The sequence below is a fragment of the Mauremys mutica genome, chromosome 2 (assembly GCF_020497125.1).
Source record: "Mauremys mutica isolate MM-2020 ecotype Southern chromosome 2, ASM2049712v1, whole genome shotgun sequence".
NCBI classification, from domain to species: Eukaryota; Metazoa; Chordata; order Testudines; family Geoemydidae; genus Mauremys; species Mauremys mutica.
This window is the reverse complement of record NC_059073.1, coordinates 255,475,207-255,487,881: the sequence shown is the minus strand read 5'-3', so window position 1 is coordinate 255,487,881 and position 12,675 is coordinate 255,475,207. Positions and strand designations below refer to the sequence as shown.

The 12,675-nt window shown below is 43.3% G+C and overlaps 1 protein-coding gene across 1 annotated transcript in view; it reads left to right on the top strand.

Annotated features, from left to right (window-relative positions):
• The window catches only part of CUBN (cubilin), a 215,549-nt gene that overhangs the window by 146,278 nt on the left and 56,596 nt on the right, over window positions 1-12,675 (top strand). The window contains exons 48-53 of the mRNA XM_045006661.1: window positions 294-475; window positions 1,786-1,957; window positions 3,003-3,209; window positions 7,183-7,332; window positions 8,127-8,248; window positions 10,573-10,798. Of these exons, the coding sequence (XP_044862596.1) occupies window positions 294-475; window positions 1,786-1,957; window positions 3,003-3,209; window positions 7,183-7,332; window positions 8,127-8,248; window positions 10,573-10,798 (1,059 nt within the window). The remainder of the gene's footprint in view (window positions 1-293; window positions 476-1,785; window positions 1,958-3,002; window positions 3,210-7,182; window positions 7,333-8,126; window positions 8,249-10,572; window positions 10,799-12,675) is intronic.

Below are 12,675 nucleotides of genomic sequence, written 5' to 3'. Positions count from 1 at the left end.
AGGGAAGCAAATGTTAACTCTTGATTCACATTAGTTACTATGGTCAATTATCAGTCATATTTTAACAAATATTTAATGGCTCATTTGAGTGGAACTACCAGAAATATTAAACTTCTCTAACCAGTGTGACCCACACATGGAAGGATATAGCATAGCAAATCAAAATTTCAAGCAGTCAAGAGCTTTTTTTCTTATATCAGTTCCATGGGTTTGCTTTAATCTTTTACCTCCAGAAAGTATTTAGTATCCATTGATTTTCTGTGCGAGCTTTCCTAACATTTGTTCTGTTCCAGAGTGTGGTGGAGATCTTAATGCACCTGTTGGGACATTTACTTCCCCCAACTATCCCAACATGTACCCACACAGTCGAGTGTGCGAATGGAGAATCACAGTCCCAGAAGGACGACGCATCACCCTAACTGTTAATGATATGGAAACCGAAGCCTACCAGAGGTGCAGCTTAGATTATGTGGCTGTAAGTGTGAATGAATACAGGGAAAGCACATTCATGTGCTTTAATTTACTTATACAGTATTACCAGAGTGGTACTGTTGAAATGGCGTGTATATTTGTATATCTGTTTCTAAGACAAATTATAACCCACCCCGAAAGAATGGGAGTGGCAACAGAGGAAGAAAGAAATTAATTCTCTAAGGTACAGGAAGGTACTTAAGGTCATGTGTAACTTTAAGCATGTGACTAGTCCCACTGAAGCCAATGGAACTACTCATGTGTGCAGTTACTTGTGTACTTAAGTGTTTGCAGGATCAGAGCCTTATATACTAAATTAAACAAAATGTGATGAGACTCTGAGTAAATTCAGAAAGCACACTAAAGTATTGAAGTCTGAAACAGAATCCAATTATCATTTATTATTTTTACAGCACCCACAAATACACTTGTACTTTACAATACAGAGAGCCATGATTCCTGCAGAAAAGTTCCCTACAGCTGGTGAAGCATCTACTGTCCTGTGTGCTGAGTAGGGACAGAGCCAAGACTCTGTCCACCTGCTCCCTGCCCACCTGTGTGATGAGGCCAGTTGCTACTGGCCTCCATCCATCACGTGGCTATCCTCCATGCCCTTACTCCCTTGCTTTAGACAAGTCACACGCATTGTCCCTTTATCAGCTAATGAAGTAATGAACTCTGAAAGGAACAGCCTTCAGGAAGGGCCTTCCTGCATCCCTGTGTGTCAAAAACTCTCCACCTCATTCTAAATCTCAACTGAAAACATATTTTCTTCCTCTCCTGTACCTCTGAAATTACAGGAGAGAGAGATTAACTCCGCAGTTGTATTATTTCACTCCCAGTGTCTTGGGATGCACTCTGCATGGAAGAAGCCATACCAAAAAACAGCTGTATCATCAAAAACTAAATGTTAGAGCTGATCAAAAGTTTTCCATAAAATTTCTTTGTGGCTTTTTGACAAAATTGATATTTTTCACAAAAAAGTCCCTTTTCATTGAAAGTTTCCAGTTTTGTTTTAAAAAAATCTTTTTTTTGTTTTGTTTTTGGTTTGTTTGTTTTTTTGACAAAATATCAAAAACGTTCACAGAAATTTTTAGGAGAAAACAAAAAATTCCATCACCCTCATATTCACATTTTAATTCAGGACCTGACCCACTAGAGTCAATGCGAGTTTGTTTCATAGACTTCACTAGGTTTTAGAACAGCCCTTTATGGAGGGATTTCAGTGAGTCTTGTGCAAAACATGTGAAGCACATTTAAACTCTGAAGAAAATGTTTGGTTTGAGCGTCTAAGAATGCATTTTTAACCAACAGGTTTACAATGGCCTCAGACAGAATTCTCCCAGACTAGCCAAACTGTGTGGTGATGTAAATCCAGGCACTCAAGTGAAATCCTCAGGAAACACAATGAAAGTCATTTTGGTCACTGATATCTCTGTTTCAGCGAGAGGCTTCAGTGTTTCCTATTCTTCTAGTGAAGATGCAGGTAATGCAGATTTTTTAATTCGCCTCATATGAAGTATCTTTGGCAAGCCATTTTGTAGCTTTGCAAAGCATTGCAAAAATATGACACCTGTAACAAATACATGTTCTTTTTCTGTGTCCCATATCTTTAAAATGGCTGGGCTGAAAAACCTCAAATTTGGCAATCACCCATTTTACATTAGTAGAAAATTTAGATTTTTGGGGTTGTGGGTATGTGCGCACACATGTAAATCAAGCCTAAAATGGAAAGGACAGCTTTCACTCCGGAGCACACAGTGTTTTGTGACGAGAACTGCATACACATCTCTTGCTTCTGAGGATGGGCTAGATTGTGATTTTTGCACTTAGCCTGGGATAAGGAGAGTGCAGCTGCTCCTCCCCAGGAGGCTTTGTGACACAGAGTCAGAATGCCTTCTGTGCTCCCCCGTTGCTCAGGAGGCCTGGTAATTTAGTGCAATTCTTGTAAGCCAGCTTCATTGGCTAATGTATGGAGGTGGGGATGGAGTTGACGTTCCACCCACTATTGCACACTAGAGATGGGGCAGCTGGCAGAGCATTGCCTGTTAGGGCTCAGGCTTTTGGAACATGGTTTCCCCCCTACGTCCAAAACAGGAGGAATGAGCTGATCTTCAGAGCATGCTGCAAGGCCCATCTTCTCCTCCTTGCCCATAAGGAGTTGGGCGATAGGTAAGGCTGGGTAGCGGTGGAGTAGAGCTGTGGTAGGGATGTTGTCAGGAGGTTAATTAATTCTTGTTATATGTATTTTGTTGCTGGGATATTTGTTTTGCTCTTGGGGTAACTTTTGGGTCTGTTTCTTTACATGTGTGTTTTTAAATGGTTGTCAAGAGCACCCAGGAGGTTGGGCAGGCACTCTCTTGTTGCAGAGTAGTAGCATCTACATAAAGAAGGAAATGAATCTGGACCTAATAGCTGTTCTTAGTAACACCACTGTTGATATCAATGTGCAGGAGTAAATGAAAGCAAGATTTGTCTTGGTGCACCAAAATTATTATTATTTTCAAATAAGCAGTGTCTTGGTTCTGCAGTTTGTGGTGGGACCCGCATGGAAGCTGAAGGAGGGAATTTCACTTCACCGGGTTATGACAGTATCAGAAATTACACAAACAACTTGAACTGTGAGTGGACCATCAAGAATCCATACCACTACAATTCATCCACTTACATCTCCTTTAAGGATTTCCACTTGGAACACCACCAAGACTGTCAGTTTGACTACCTAGAATTACGAGTAGGTATGTAAGGTCAATTGGAACAGAAGAGTGAATTAAGCATATTAATACATCAGTTGCTTTAGTGGTAATTGTGTCATGTTAAGTGCACTGTATGGCAATTCTCCAAAATTTAAAAGGTGTTTAATATGGCACTCTATGATAAAATATAGTCTGAACAACATAAAGGCAGAGGTGTTTACTGGATTAATGCGCTACATCTATGTATATTTGAACATATTTTAGAACTAGAACATATGCCTTCCTTTGGAAACAAGGGACCCAATGCACCACTGCCCTACCTCAGTTATGCTCTTGTAACTCTACCAAAATCAGTGGAGTTAAACCGGTGTAAAACTGGAGGAATACAGCTTGATGTGCATTTCTTTAATATATTAACACGTTGTGTATTGAGAAGTTCCTCTCTTTGTGCATTCTCTGGTATCTTGCATTGTAAGGCACTGGGAAAGCACCATGCCTCTTTCTTTTAATATTAAAACAGGGCCGCCCAGAGGGGGGGTGTAAACGGGTCAACTCACCCCTGCGGCGCCTCCTGCTGGTTGCTCTACAAAGTTAGGCCAGTCCAGCCCTGGAGCGCCCTCTGCAGGCTGGTGATCCACCTGTTCTTAGGCCCCCGTGTCCCTCCCTGGACCCGGTGCCCTTCTACATGGGGTGCTGCCCCCTAGCAGTAAACCCCCATCTCTCTGGGTCTCCCCTCCTTAGGGAACCCTCACCCTCTATCCCTACCTTGCCTCAGTATTTGGCTACTGCCAGTCATTGTCTAGCCCCACACTCTGGGGCAGACTGCAGTCTCAGCCTACTCATCACAGGCAAAGTTGGGTTTGGACCTGCTGCCTTGGCCTACCCCTAGGTTGCCCCCTGCAACCCCCAGTACCTATTGGCCCACTGCTAGGCCGCAGCCTGGGGCTTTCTAGGCTGGAGCTCCCCGGCTCCTCAGCCTTCCCCAGCCCTACTGCACTCAGGTATCTAGTCTCAAGCTCCTAAGCAGTCAGGCCCATCTCCCTCTAGCAACAAAGAGAGCCTGTCTGGCTCCTGGCTTCCCTGGCCTTCTTATAAGGCCCTATTCTTCAGTTTGGGGTGTGGCCCCCAGCTGCAGCCACTTTCCCAATCAGCCCAGCCTAGAGCAGCAGCTCTCAAGCCCTGCCAGGCTGCTTTTTAAACCCCTCCTCAGCAGGAGCAGGGTCCACCCTGCTACAGGGGGCAAGAGGGGCAATTTGCCCTGGGCCCCACAGGGGCCCCCACGAGAGTTTTTCGGGGCCCCTGGAGCAGGGTCCTTCACTCTTGCGGGGCTGGGCCCAGGAGCTTCTTCCGCTCCCTGTCTTCGCCAGCGGGGGGTCCTTCCACTCCGGGGTGGAAGGACCCCCCACTGGCGAATTACAGCCGAAGCGGGACCCGCCGCCGAAGTTCGGCGGGTCCCGGAACGGAAGGGCCCCCCGCCGCCAAAGTGCCCCAAAGACCCGCGGTGGGGGTTCCCCGCCGCCGAATTACCGCCGAAGACCGGGCTGCACTTCGGCGGCGGGTCCCACTTTGGCGGTAATTCGGCGGTGGGGGGGCCCCCGCCGCGGGTCTTCGGGGCACTTTGGCGGCGGGTCCCGGAACAGAAGGGCCCCCCGCTGCCGAAGACCCCAGGCCCCCGGAATCCTCTGGGCGGCCCTGTATTAAAAATAGCTCAACTAATGTTGACTGTAGTATGCAAGCACCAGAGAATGTCTTCTGCCTTCACAGGTCATATCAGTGACCCCCAGAAAAAAGGACTCTGATTTACAAGAAAATTGTTTTTGAGAGGGGGTATCTTTGAGGGTAGATATCTGTTACATCTTAATTGTTTTAAATAATAGCACTTGGATGTGTAGGTGTAAACTTGTCTTCTCTCCTTAATCCTAAAAAAAAAAAATTCTGGTCCAAGATGTAGACTATAAAGCAGAAAGTAAAGAAAGAGAAATACTAAAGTAAATCTCTATTCTCCCACCTCTTCTCACTCCTCATGCCTTCAGGCTCTGATACCAAAGTGCTTAAGTAGAGAAAGTCTACTTCCCCTGGAAAGAAAACGAAGCAAACATAGCCTTGTGTTATTCAATATTGTTCACTTTGGCCAGACTAATGGATTTTCAGTTTACACAAGGCTGGCCTCATGACAAAGACAGGCTGTTGTAATTCAGCTGCATATGCTGACAGTTAGCATTTAGTGAGCAGTGAAATTCCAATGGTGCAGAAAGTCACTAAATTCTAGTGGATTTTCCTTGAACAGTGACACAAGACCAGGCGTGAATTTGGGAAAAGATCCTGTTTGGTAGCAGAGAGATGGGAGACACTGACTCAAGAGGAGAATGTGGGATTATTTTCCTGGAATTATCTATAGTACATTTTTATGGGGGGTTTTTTTGGTTCGTTTTTTAAGATAGAAAATTAAGCATCTGTTACTTGATACTCACAGGAAAATGTGTTTACTCCAAATAAGCCAAACAAATATTTCATTTCAAGCTTCCTGGGTGAAGTTTAATATTGTTTTAAATGATCAGCTACATGAGAATATTTCACTAGCCTAATTTCACATCCAATTTTTTGAATGAGCATTCTTTGTTTTTCTGTGGCAAATCCTGGACTTTATTATTCAATCTACACCTTTTTTCAGTTTGAGTCAAGTTCAGTCAAATAGATGGCTAGTGTCTCATTCTGTGTCAAGAAAGGTATGAAGATTCATATATATATATATATATATATACATACAGTATAATACTGGAAAAGATAGGTTTCACAGATTTTCTGTATAATTTACATTAAATGTCAGTTTATTATACATCACTTTTCATCCACAGATCTCAAGGCACTTTACAAAGTTGGCTAAGTGTCATTATCCCTGTATTACATAGGGAGATTGAGTGACTTGGTCCAAATCACACTGGGTACCAATGGTAGGGCCTGGAATAGAACCCAGATATTTCACCTCCTACTCTTGTGCCATCAGTGCTGGACGATGCTGCCTCTCCTTTTGCAGTCCATGAGTTGCTTATGAATAAAGACATAAATCTGTAGGCTGATATTGTTAGAGAAGCAGATTTAGGAAGATAGTGCTTGGACATTTTGACAAACACTATTATAAAGTGCCTCACTCTTGTCCCTCTCTCTCATTAAGAGCATTTATCTATATAACACTAAAAATAAAATACAACTCAAACCAGTAAAGATGGAATAAAAGTTTGTAGAAACATATGCAGATGATTAAAAGTTACAAGAAATACATCTACCAATGTCATTCTTTGTTCTATAGAGAAGTCTTCAGCTAATAGAGCACATGTTGCATAATTTTACACAGTGTTTTGAAGAGGAGTGCTGCAGATGTCTATGGGGGTACCTTGTGCTGATCTCGGAGTGACTGTTTATGAATGAAGGACACCCACACGTTTCTGAAACTAGACAGATCTTATCGTCTAAACTGAAAATACCCATTGAATTTAACAGGCATTCTATGAAAAGAAGAACCAAGGGACATAACTATAAATAGGTTAGCTAGTCCACCCTTTCTCATCCTTCTAGCCATAGGACTTTGCAATGCTATGGACCAGTCTGTGAGTGAGCATTCTCAGGTTCCATTGGTCAGACTAGACATAGGCCTCAAAAGGGCAGAGGAAAGACTAAAATGACTAACACAGAGCAAGCCATAGAATCTGCTCATTCAATTCAATTCAAAAGGATAAATACTACAGCTTCTAGAATTGTTCCCTGGCTCGAGTGGTCCAAATGCCACTATAAAACTCCAAAGCTCTGCAAAAATGTAAACATAGAGAATAATAAGTCTTCCTTTAATGTGTACTATATTCTCGTGTGTGTTAAAATACAGAAAAAAACTCTTTATGCTGTTTCTCCCCCCCCTTCTCTCCCATTTGTTTCACACACATTAATTTAACTTACTACAGATATTTTAGGATTGATTGAGTTAGCTGTAAAATTGGCAAATTGGCGTGTGTGTTTTATTCAGAGGATGCTGATGGAGAACTGATATCCAGACTCTGTGGCCAGGCACCACCTTCAGTGCCTCTAGTCATAGCAGCTCCTCAGATCTGGGTGCACTTTAGAAGTGATGAGCTTGTGGAAGATAGAGGATTCAATGCCAGTTACACATTTGAAGGTAAGTTCTATGAAAAGCTATTTTCCCTGACTGTGGCAAGTCCAGTAAATGCTGCTAGTCATGCTGATCACATTGGAATGAGGTCTGCCCTTGAACAGGCCGACAGCAGAGTGCTGGTTGAGTTTCTATTCAAGCCCGAGGTATTATCAGCTGAGCTTTCACACACACTGTCCTCTGCCTTATCTCTGTTCCTTGAGCTGTGATTGAGTATTTTGCAGTGCTAATGAGGGGCAGGACAATGCTCAGAACACATGGAGACTCTTGCACATAGAGTTTTAACTGATAACACCACAGAGTTGGAGATTCATCACACAGACCAAGCCTAGTGGGCATGTTGTTGTTTATACCTTTGTATTCTTTTTGCAAACCCACTTAATGCCAAATTAGCGCAAGCTACACTTCTTTACCACTTACACCCATTTACTGACCAATGTGTGCTACTCTTCGTGTCAATGCTGAATTTGACCGTGGATATTCATCTGGACCCATCAGCAGCACTACATTAACAGTGCTGTTAAAATGGAAGTTGTGGTTTTAAGTATCAATTTCCAAAGCTTTTATAGGGCTTTATTAAGTATCAAAATAAATGTGAAGTTTCATGTTCATTGAAGCTTCTTATGTACTACACTGCCAAAATGTTTTTAAAGCTTGAATTTTCTAAACGAGGTTGATTACCATCACTCATCTGAATTCAATTTAAATAGTTTTTCAGCTAGAAATATTACTGATACTGTAGTTGTTTGTTCAGAGCATGCAGTTTCTCAAATATCCAAAAACTGTATTTTTTATTGCAGCTTGTGGTGGTATACAGACTGCTGAAAGTGGGGTTATCTCAAGTCCTAACTACCCAGATCCTTACGACAATTTAAATCACTGTTCTTGGTTGTTGGAGGCCCCGCGAGGTCAAACTATTACTGTGAGTAACACTAAACACATGCTATAGAAAAGAGTGAATGCACTTAATGTACTTCATGAGTCTGTAGGAAAAGAGATTTTTAATGGTTTAAAAGTCTGAAAACTGTGAAATATTAAAGAATGAAAATGTCACCATCAACAATATCCAAGGAAGGGGCAAAATATGCAATAGAGATAAAACAACCTGCTTCTGTAGATCATAGCCTATTTTTTAAAAAGTTGAGGAAGTTAATCTTCTAATGGTTCTTGTCCTCAGATAGACATCACACGTCACTCACTCTTCCTCCCATAAAATAAATCCTCTACTGTGTACACATAAGCAACTAGAGTAGCTGCTTTAAACAGATGCACAGTGATAAGCCTCTGCCTTCAGGAGGACAAGTCTGAGGCTGAAAGTCCATGCTGCACCTCCAGGAGGCACAGAACAGAAGAGTCGGACATTTGAGTCCCTAAGATTGTGGCCAGCTCTGGGAGCCAGAGTGGTCCCGGACATAAACTACAACAGCCAGGTTCTGCCCTAATTTCCAGCAGCTTCCCTCCAAGGGCTACCAATGGGCTCCTTTGGAACAGCCGAGAATCCCTGTAGCACGCTACATTATGGCTCTCACCCTCATGCCCCGGCACCAAGGCTTGTGGGGGGACCAGTGTAGGGTCCCTTAGACTGCAGCCCTATGCTGTGCTTGCACTGTAGCATTCGCCTGACCCCTGGGGTAACAGGTCCAGCCAGTGACATGTAGGGTTCAGTCAGGGGGCCGAGTCCCTCCCTGAGTCTTAAAGTGCTGCTCTGAAACAGCTTTGTGAAACAATGTTCTGCACTTATTGTCACTCAGTGATTCCCAGATCCAGCTTTCACAGTTTATGTGTAAAAAGACATGTCTTCTAACTGCAGACTCACCCTGTGCTCTATCCATCTAAGCTGCACTCTATCTGTCACTGTACAGGTATTTACAGTGTTTTAGGGGATATGAGGGCATCTGAGGTCAACAAATCTGTATTTAATCAATGCAAATTAAATTAGTACTATTCCGAATCAGCTGAAAATAAGGTTTTATTATAAGTGGAGCTGGTAGTGACCCTTGTCAAGAAGGTTTCCCAGCACTATCCACTATAAACCACCATTTTCAATTCTTATACTTTCCAAATACTAATTAAAAGCAGCAAAGAGTCCTGTGGCACCTTATAGACTAACAAGACGTTTTGGAGCATGAGCTTTCGTGGGTCACATGCATCTGACGAAGTGGGTATTCACCCACAAAAGCTCATGCTCTAAAACGTCTGTTAGTCTATAAGGTGCCACAGGACTCTTTGCTGCTTTTACAGATCCAGACTAACACGGCTACCCCTCTGATACCAAATACTAATTGTTTGGACTGGAATTTTCCATGCTTGCTCTTTGCCTCAGGCTGAATTTTTGGGGAAATTAGACCAGAGGGATAATTACATAGCCTTTTGCTAAACTTTTCCATACAGCTCTCTGGCAATAATACCACATTGGAAGAGGGCCAGGTACTCATTAGTGCAGATCAATAATGAAGAACAGTGCTAATAAATCTGCGAGCCTGTGTGATCTGCTGTTTGAAATCTTTGAGCTGAAAATCCCACCTATGTGCATATTACCCCATGCACCCCACACTGAGGTCAGCAGTTCACTGCCCACATTCTTCCTGCCTGACACATCCAGTTTTGTAGGTGTTTGCTCTCATTTGATAGTCTTGCAGCAGCTTCTCTTAGGTTTAAAAGAAAATAGAATCATTTTCACTGATTGTTTATTATTGTGACCAAAAAGAAAAAGATGAGGAGCATGGACTTTTTTCCTAAATAGCTGGCTAATATTTTATCACAGCTGAATCTAAACTAAGATTTCATTGTCTCAGTCCCCGATTCAGGAAAGCAATTCAGCATGTGCTTAAGTCCATCCCTTTTCAGGAAAGCACTTAAGCATGTTTTAAGCACATTCTTAAGTCCCATTGACTTAAATTCTAGATCTGTCCCTTTTCTCCTCTCTCTTTAATTACGATCATTATGATTAAGATATAGAAACTCCAGCTCAATACCAACAACAAAGTACAGGAGTCAAGTTGTCAAACAGTTTAGCATGTTATCAGTCTGTCAAATCATTGTGCTGGAACTGTTAGAGAACCTGGATAGATCTGTTTTGATGCATCCTGCAAGTACAGCTTGTTTCAGGTCCTGAATGTTTGTTTTCTGGTCATTCCCTCTGAAGCATCTGGCACCAGCCACTGTCAGAAGACAGGATACTGGGCTAGATGGATCATTGGTCTGTCCCAGTATGGCCATTCTTATGTCATTCTTGTTTGTCTATAGCTTACTTTTACAGCCTTTGATGTTGAAATGCACTCAAACTGTCGCTGGGACTCAGTCACTATTCTGAATGGTGGTTCTCCTGGTTCTCCTATAATCGGACAATATTGTGGAACTACATCTCCTGGGACCATTCAGTCAGGTTCCAACAAGCTAGTGGTGATCTTTAACTCAGACCATTCAGTGCAAGGAGGCGGGTTTTATGCAACATGGACCGCAGAATCTTTAGGTAAGAGGAAAATAATCACTGTCTCATGTATACACATAATAATACTCAGCTTCATCCATAGATACAAAGCATTTACTATCTCAACCTCTTTAAATAAAATTGTGCTGGAGAACACAACAAATAGTATATAAAATGTTGCCACCTAACTGAGATGAGTCTGCACTGAAAAGGCTAAGTGTTAAAACATTAACTCTGACCCAGGGCCACCCAGAGGATTCAGGGGGTCTGGGGTCTTCGGCGGCGGGGGGCTCCTGCTTCGGCGGTAATTCGGTGGCGGGGGGGTCCTTCCGCTCTGGGACCCGCCGCCGAAGTGCCCCGAAGACCCGCAGCGGGGGCCCCCTGCCTCCGAATTACAGCCGAAGCGGAACCCGCCACCGAAGAGCTGGGTCTTTGGCGGTAATTCTGCGGCAGGGGGTTCTTCTGCCCTGGAGCGGAAGGACCCCCCCGCCGCCGAAGACCCAGAGTGGAAGAAGCTCCGGGGGCCCAGGCCCCGTGAGAGTTTTCCGGGGCTCCCGGAGTGAGTGAAGGACCCTGCTCCAGGGCCCCCAAAAAACTCTCGTGGGGGCCCCTGCGGGGCCCTGGGCCTGGGACAAATTGCCCCGCTTGCCCCCCCCCCTCTGGGTGGCCCTGCTCTGACCTTACAGACTGATATCAAATTTCGATTCATAGCCTACTTTCTGACGGCAATCACTGACAGCTGATATCCTGTATGAAAGGGGATCTTGTTCATTTTACTCACTGTAGTAGCATCTAATGTCAGAGATTGCAAGATTGTCCTTTCTGTGACAATATTCATTTCACAATATTTTGGTTTATATATTAAACACTAAAGTTACAGTCATGGAACGAGAATAAAATCAGGATCAAACTAGAGATATGGGGTACAATTTTTAAAAGCTCCTAACTGACGTACAAGCATAAATCTCATTGACTTTCAATGAGAATTAGGGCTTGTCTACATGAACATTAAAGTCGCAGCAAGTTTGGGTGTGAATCTACCCTGCACTAGCCTGCCACTAGCGCTGTCTGTGAGGACACTGTTGATGCACACTAACAGTTTGTTAGTGCACTTCTGTCTACTCAAAAGGAGACAAAAGTAGAATGTTATAAAGTTTTAGATTGCTCTCTCTTCTCTTTACTACAGAGTTTCTGAAATTATTTTGAACCCATAGCTTTAATAAATTATTACTGGAAGCAAAAATATGTTTTAAATTATGTCAACCACATATCAGAATGTGAGCTTCCCTAGAACCATGACTATTCTTCTTTATAAATGAATCACGTAGCATTTATTTTTAAACATGCTGGGCAAAATTCTGTGCTGATTTAACTCCTCCTGCAATCCCACTAAAGTCAGTGGGACTGCCTGGGCTGCAAGGGAAATCAGAATTTTGCCGCAGGTGAACAGATGCAGTTTGAGTAGGATTCACATGTACAGCTGTGCTGTTTAAGTTTTGTAAAGTAAAACGCTGAGGGATCTGGTAATGGGATGAGGTTTCACCTCTAGGACTGGTTTGAATGGCTGTGAAAGGATGATGGACTGGAGGAGGCTTGCAGAGGCCTTGTTACAGTACAGATTAGATCTTCTTCGAGTGCTTGCTCATATTGATTCCAATTAGGTGTGCATGCGTTGCGTGCACGATCGTCAGAAGATTTTTACTCTAGCAACACTCGGTGGGTCGGCTGAGGTGCCCGCCGGAGTGGCCCCTTTACAGTGCCAGATATATACCCCAGTTGACCCAGCACCCCCTCAGTTCCTTCTTACTGCCCATGATGGTCGTTGGAACTGCAGAGCGCGGCGTAGCTGATCTCCACTTCCCTAGCTTCTAGCTCGTTTATAGTTGTAGATAGCTTTTATAGAGTAGTTGTTATTAGTT